Below are 6770 nucleotides of genomic sequence, written 5' to 3' on the forward strand. Positions count from 1 at the left end.
CCTCCTCCTCCTCCTCCTCCTTCTTCTCCTCCTCCTCCTGTTCTCTCCCGCTCCCTCACTGGCTCCGGCAGCGCTGGAGACGGGCACCGGGAGCCGGGGCGAGGGGGGAGGGAGGGGGAACCTGGAAGACGTGTGTGGGGGAGGGGGCGGCCTGGGGGAGGGGTAGAAGCAAGGCGGGCGTACATGCCCGCTGGGTCCTAGAGCCCGGCTAGGGCTAAAACGAACATCTCCCATAGCCCCCATTTTCCCGGGACCCAGAGGGAATCCCCACTTTTCCACTTATCTGAACGGTTGGTCCCTGATGGTGTGAGAAGGGAACAGAAACAGACCCTGGTCCCAGGGTTCTAGAGAGAAGGTGGTCCACTGTCAGGGCTCTGAATGGGAGGGGCGGGATGCCTGGCAGGGTTCGAAAAGGGGAGGGGCCTGGGAGCCTGAGTAAGGAGGAGGTTTGGACGCTGAAGGAACTGAGAGGGTGCGTCACGGAAGGGGCGGGCGGGTGGACCTTCTGAGCCATCCGAGGGAAGACAGGGTCTTAGGAAGAGATGCTGCTTGGACTTAGCAAAGCGGAACTTGGACATAAATTTCCTTAGTGACAGGTCAAAGAGGCCCAAAAGGAGGAGCTACGTAGCCGTGTTTGCCATGGGCGGGGGTCCAGGGAGGGGCTTAACAGAGAGAGGTGGGGCATTATAAAGGGGTGGGGCTTAATGAGAAGGGGCCTGCCTGTTACACTATGAAGAGGTTCTCGTATTTCGGGTGATCCAGGTTCGAAGGGCTGCGCGCAAGCTGGCTTGCAGGGGGCGGGGCCTCGAGCTCGGGGCGGGGCCTAGATCTCGGGGGTCGTCCTCGCTGTCTCGCCCACTTGCCTTCACCCGCACATCCGTTCTTTTCGGTTATTTTCTGCTACGGCCGTTCCCCGCCCTGCCTTGGGCCCACGGGGCAGTGATCTGATCTTTGGTCGGCTGGAGGAATCGGTGAGTGGGGTCCACTTAAGAGGCGGAGCCTGTGCGGAGCTTGAGGAAAGGGGTGGAGCCTAAGTTAAGAGCTGTCACAAACGCCAAGCGGGAAAAGTTTAAGAGGCTTGAGGATTTGCTGCTGGCTAAGAAGAGGGAGGGATCCAAATGATCGACAGAGAGAGACGGTGGGTGATCGGAGGGTTAGGACTGAAGGACTAGGGAACTAATTAGACCACAGTCCCAGGTATTTGTTAGTCAGAGGCGGACCTGATCAGGGGCGGTGAGGGACGAAGTTATGTCCGGATTCTTGACAATCGGGGGCGGGACTAGAGAATGGGGCGGGGCCTGGTTAGACTAGAGTTAGGAGAGAGAAGCGTGAATTTATAGTTGGCTTGGGCATAACCAGCATTACCCGTGTGGTTTGAAACTTTCAACAGAGAGGCTGGGGAGACTGACTCCTGAAGCCTGGAGATCCCGGGAGTGGCAAAAGTGTTAGGGATGTGATCTAAGCAGCCAAGGGATCAGGGTTGGCGCCTTTGTACATTAAGAAGTTAGGTTCGAAGAATAAGAACAGCAGCCTTGAGACCGAGGGGAAAGGGGCGTGACCATGACGAATCGGAGAACTTAAGACTTAAGAGCCGGGGGCTGAGAGAATATTGGAGGACAGGGCAGACCAATGCAGACAGGGGCAGTCCAAGAACAGCCTGAGCCCTGGAGTCCCCGCAGAACCCGCCGACTGACTGGTGGAAGTTTTTTTAGCCACAGTCCCCGACCTTCTTCAAAAATGGGGAACGTGCAGTCGGAGCCGTCCGCGGGCGGGGGTTCCCGAAAAGAGCAGGCCTCAGATCGCGCCTCCGACTCCCGCAGGACGCCTCTGGTGGAGCCCGAGGTGACCCCCTCATCCCCTGCCATGCGCCTGGCTCGAGGGCTGGGCGTCTGGTTCCCTGGCAGTTCCGGGCCCCCGGGACTCCTGATACCCCCGGAGCCCCAGATCTCATCCTCGCCCCTGCCCCTGACCTTAGAACTGCCCTCGCCAGTGACACCCCCTCCAGAGGAGGCGGCTGCGGCGGCGGTCTCCACACCACCCCCGCCTCCCGCGGGGACCCTGATGCCCGCGCCATCTAAGTGGCGAAAACCCACGGGCACTGCAGTGCCTCGGATCCGCGGTCTTCTGGAGGCGAGCCATCGTGGTCAGGGTGACCCTCCGAGCCTCCGCCCGCTGCCACTGCTGCCCCGGCAACTGACCGAAAAAGACCCGGTCCTGAGGGCCCCAGCCCCACCTCCGACGCCCCTGGAACCTCGGAAGCAACTACCGCCAGCCCCGTCGACTTGCGATCCGCAGCCCCCGAGCCGTAGAATCACTCTGGCCTCGTCGGCCACAAGTCCCACAGAAAGTCAGGTCAGACACAGCAGCGAGGGTCAGGCGGCCGGGGGAGTCCACGGAGGGGTACCTCCCCAAGCTGGAGAGGGCGAAATGGCTCGGTCCGCTACTTCCGAGTCTGGCCTGAGTCTGCTGTGTAAAGTCACCTTCAAGTCGGGGCCCCATTTGTCCCCCACATCGGCCTCAGGCCCCTTAGCAGCCAAAGCCTCACTTGGGGCCGGTGGTGGCGGAGGACTGTTTTCCTCTTCTGGGGCCATCTCCTATGCTGAGGTCCTGAAGCAAGGACCCCAACCTCCTGGAGCCACTCGTCCCTTGGGAGAGGTCCCTCGTGCAGCCCAGGAAACCGAGGGTGGTGACGGAGATGGAGAAGGGTGTTCTGGTCCCCCTTCGGTACCTGCTCCCCTTGCCCGGGCTCTACCACCACCCCCTTACACCACCTTCCCAGGTTCAAAGCCCAAATTCGACTGGGTGAGCCCTCCTGATGGCACTGAACGGCACTTCCGATTCAATGGGGCTGTCGGGGGAATCGGGGCACCCCGACGGCGCACCACCCCGCTCTCAGGGCCTTGGGGATCCCCTCCACCAAGGTCAGGTCAGACACATCCAACTTCAGGGACACGGAGGCCCACACCAGCCTTGTTGGCACCACCCATGTTCATCTTCCCAGCGCCAAACAATGGCGAGCCTGTTCGCCCAGTGCCTCCAAGTCCGCAGCAGATACCTCCTCTGCCACCACCACCGCCCACACCACCAGCCTCGCCACCACCGGCACCACCACCCACACCACAGCCACCAGCGCTCCCGAGGACGCCGATACTGGTGGCCCGTCCGCCTACCCCAGGCCCTGGCCACTTAGAGTCAGCCTTGGCTCCCACCCCTCCCTCCACTTTATCCCAAACTGCAGCTGCCGACCAGGTCCCAGCCGCGACTCCAGCCTCAGTCGCATCCCAAGTTCCAGCAACCACCACTGCTGAGCTGTCACCGCCCATGCCCCAGCCCAAGATTCGTACGCGCAGGAACAAAGGTCCCCGAGCGGCCCGGAGTGTTATCCGGGAAGAAGGGACTTCTGGAGACGGCCCTCGAGAACTGAATACGGCTCCGGTGACTGACAGCAGCAGTGGAGGGAGTGGCGGTGGTAGCAACGGAACCTCCACAGCTGGGGCCTCTAACAAGGGAACAGCGGGGCACTGGCCGCCTTTCGAGGTGCTTAATTCCTGTCCTTGCAAGTGCTACTGCCGCCATCAACGCCGTCACCGTCGTCTGCCACGCAACGTGTCTGCCTGGTGAGGGAGATGGAGTGGGAAGGAGAGGGCACACTCCAAGTCCCGCGCCTATCTACCCTGGATGGAATAAGATTACACCCTTTGGCGTCTTGACCATAGGCTAACTACAAGTTGCCTGGATCTTAGCTGAGCCCCAGGAGCCTTGGCCCTTTACTGGCCTTAGCTCGACCCCTGGGTATTCTGGATGCCAAGCTGACCCTTGGTCTTTACTTTCTGTAGCCTTCCTTCGGGCCTAACCCCAGCCCTGAGGGCAGTTAAGGATGATTTATCAGAGATGGGGAAAGGAGACTGTGTTTCTGGAACCTGAGGATGGAGTAATAAACTCCCAACTTCCCTGGTCCCAGTCAAAACTCCCAGCATCCATATCCCTTTACAACCCCCACCCACTTATGAGGCCAGGCTTTGGCCCCTTCTCCTCCTTTGCTACTATACTAAGCCCTGGATTTGGTTGCCAGGCCTGGCTAGAGATGAAACCTCCTTTGAGGGCTTAGGGCTCCTCACACTCCTTTTCATTCTATATGGATGTCCCTTGGGAACCTCTGACAGGACAGCCTTCAGGGGGAGGGGGAGGGAAGGGAAGCCATAGAGACAGACCCTGTTCATTCATCTTCCCAGGCTGAGCACACCCACCAACCACCTGAGTGAGCCACCTTGGGTGGCCACCGTCAAGCTGGCCGGCTCTCTAGTAGCTGGCCTGGAGCACTATGACTTGCAGGCCACCCATTCTACCTGAGTGCAACTGCCCAATCCCCTCTGCCTCACCCTCCTTCCAATAAAGTACCCAGTCTACAAGTTGCCTAACTGCCTGTCCATTACCACTGAGGGGTGGGAAGGCTTCCTAATTAAGGTGGTTGGCCCAGGGCTGGGGTATTGTTCTCCTTCATACTATTAGTACTGTGGCTGAGCCAAGGTCATGGGTCACTCTGGGGCAGCAGTGAGGAAAACCAACTGGACAGCTGTCTTGAAAACCTTGAAGGAAGCTTGGCTAGACTTGGACAGTTTCCCAACAACTTCAAAGCACCGGATAGTGTGCCAGTAATCCATGTTACAATGTTGGCTCAAGGAGGCCAGACTGGATATATTATATCAGGGCCCATAGCATTTATTACAGAGGGCTCAAATGGTGGTCCATACACAAAGTCAGTTTCATGTCTCATTTTAAAAATTATTTAATCCATGGCCAACATTTTTTAAAAACTGAGACACACGATGTTTCACTAGAAAAAAAAAAATCTAGTCCCTTGGCCCAGTACCAAAATGCATCCACAGCTGGCTAGAAGAGTTCCTCAATCTGGGCCTGTGCTCTCCTCTGGGTCACTGGGCATCTATGCTTACAACCCAGAGCAATGACAACTGGGAAACGCTCACCCAGGGGACCCAAAGGCCCCCCCCCAAACTCCCAAATTCTCCAGGAGCAATTATCTCCACCATCCCACTGGGGAGACTAGGGCCCATAAAAGGTTAATCTGCCTTTATTGAAGGCCAGCCTATACTGGGTTTGTTGGACTAGCCGTATCCACCACCCTGGCCGAGGCTCAGACAATCATCTCCAGCTGCCGGGCATACTCGATGACCTGTTTGGCCAGTTCAGTAGAGGGGATGGTGCTGTCTTCTGGCTTCTGCTGCTGGCTGGCAAAGCTGTAGTAGTTGTTAGGGCCCAGCACCCAACCTCGCTGAAGAGAGAGAGATGAGAAATAGGTGGGTGATCCCACAGGCTGCTCCCCACCCTAGGCAGCAGCTACCCCCCAGTGGACCATGGCTCCTTTTGTCATGGATTACTGCACTAGATTTACTCTGTGCCTCAGTTCCCCATGTTTAAGATGGGTACCATAACATCCTTTATGGGTCTATAGGACTTAGTTGGCAGCTGTCTCCATCACTCCTCACATTATCCCTTTGACAGTGTGCTCTTGAGCCTGGTGTTTTTAGACCACTTGGCCAGCCTGAGAATCTCACAATCTGCTCTTGCTTCCTCTCCTGCTTCCTGGGACACCAAGGTTACTGTGTAGCAAGAGTCAACATCCCTGGGGGCTCCACTCAAATGAAGCAATTACCAATAAGTTGCTGCTTCTAAGGAGTTCTTTTTTTTTTTTTTTTTTTTAGTTTTTTGAGACAGGGTTTCTCTGTGTAGTCTTGGCTGTCCTGGAACTCGCTCTGTAGACCAGGCTGGCCTCAAACTCAGAAATCCGCCTGCCTCTGCCTCCTGAGTGCTGGAATTAAAGGTGTGCGCCACCACTGCCCGGTTTCTAAGGAGTTCTTAGGGCAAACTCAAGATGCAGAGCATTCCTTAGAGCTGGAGCCAGGTGCTGTGCTAAGCTCCACATGTGTGTCAGACTCTAGCCTCTGTCTCACAACTGGGTTTAGTCATGGGCAGTTTTTGTTCTGCTGATGTCCCCCAAGACCATCCACACAGTGCACTGACACTGCTCAGACAGGGAACAATGCCCTCCATCCATCCCCCAACCCTGGTTCCACACCCCAGCCACCTTCTTGGCATAGTCTGTCATCTTTTTGGGTGTGCTGAAGAAGAGGATCCGGGTAGCCTCAGCAAAAAGGATTTTCTCATAGGCCTTCTCAATGCACCCTGCGATTTCATCCCTGTGGGAAGGTGACAGTTCTCATCACTGTGCAGACAACCTCCCAGACCCTCCCAGACCCTCCCTTCCAATGACTGACTCCAGTACTGAGGGCTGAAAGGGAGGGGCCTAACTTGACCAGTCACAAAGCACACAGAACACAACACCCTTCTTTAGATGTCTAGAGGAGGGTCTTATGTGAACAAACAGAGCATGTCTAGCACGCCTGAAACCCTGGCTCTGTCCCCAGCAACACAGAGACCCAGCAAGTACCGTGAGAGGTGGAGGCAGCAGGAACAGGGTCATGGCCAGCCTTGGCTACATGAAACCCTTGCGGGCAGCTCGGCAAAAGAGCATTAGTTTAGTTTACACAAGGCTCTGATTCAAGCCTAGAAGGCTGGGGGAATACCCTATGAGAAACACCAGAGCATCAAATCATAGGAATCAGGCAGTTGTGGCCTCTAGGGGATGAACAAGGACAGGAAGTCTGGGGGCCTGGACCCCACATACCTGATAGTATCCAGCAGGATGTCAATGAAGAAGGTATAGCTTTCGGCGGGGATGTTTCCCTTAGCCA

General features: G+C 56.8%; 2 protein-coding genes across 7 annotated transcripts in view; one reads left to right on the top strand and one right to left on the bottom strand.

Annotated features, from left to right (window-relative positions):
- Nucleotides 1-453: 453 nt before the first annotated feature.
- Ggn (gametogenetin) lies at nucleotides 454-4412 on the top strand. 6 transcript variants are annotated; one of them, XM_031385970.1, is made up of 4 exons: nucleotides 454-472; nucleotides 941-971; nucleotides 1713-3617; nucleotides 4233-4412. In XM_031385970.1, exons 3-4 carry the CDS (start codon nucleotides 1738-1740, stop codon nucleotides 4348-4350), a joined length of 1998 nt encoding a protein of 665 aa, XP_031241830.1. In that variant the 5' UTR covers nucleotides 454-472; nucleotides 941-971; nucleotides 1713-1737; the 3' UTR covers nucleotides 4351-4412. The 6 variants fall into 6 exon arrangements, with proteins under 6 accessions (XP_031241830.1, XP_031241829.1, XP_031241828.1 ...); XM_031385969.1 differs by lacking the exon at nucleotides 454-472 and having other exon boundaries at nucleotides 782-971; XM_031385968.1 differs by lacking the exons at nucleotides 454-472; nucleotides 941-971 and adding an exon at nucleotides 983-1138 and having other exon boundaries at nucleotides 4233-4409.
- A 284-nt stretch (nucleotides 4413-4696) lies between these two features.
- The window catches only part of Psmd8 (proteasome 26S subunit, non-ATPase 8), a 6115-nt gene continuing 4041 nt past the window's right edge, over nucleotides 4697-6770 (bottom strand). Inside the window, exons 5-7 of the mRNA XM_031384140.1 lie at nucleotides 6704-6762; nucleotides 6104-6215; nucleotides 4697-5290 (exon numbers count right to left, since the gene is read on the bottom strand). Of these exons, the coding sequence (XP_031240000.1) occupies nucleotides 5153-5290; nucleotides 6104-6215; nucleotides 6704-6762 (309 nt within the window). The 3' untranslated portion in view covers nucleotides 4697-5152. The remainder of the gene's footprint in view (nucleotides 5291-6103; nucleotides 6216-6703; nucleotides 6763-6770) is intronic.

The sequence above is a fragment of the Mastomys coucha genome, unplaced genomic scaffold, assembly GCF_008632895.1.
Source record: "Mastomys coucha isolate ucsf_1 unplaced genomic scaffold, UCSF_Mcou_1 pScaffold21, whole genome shotgun sequence".
Classification (NCBI taxonomy): domain Eukaryota; kingdom Metazoa; phylum Chordata; class Mammalia; order Rodentia; family Muridae; genus Mastomys; species Mastomys coucha.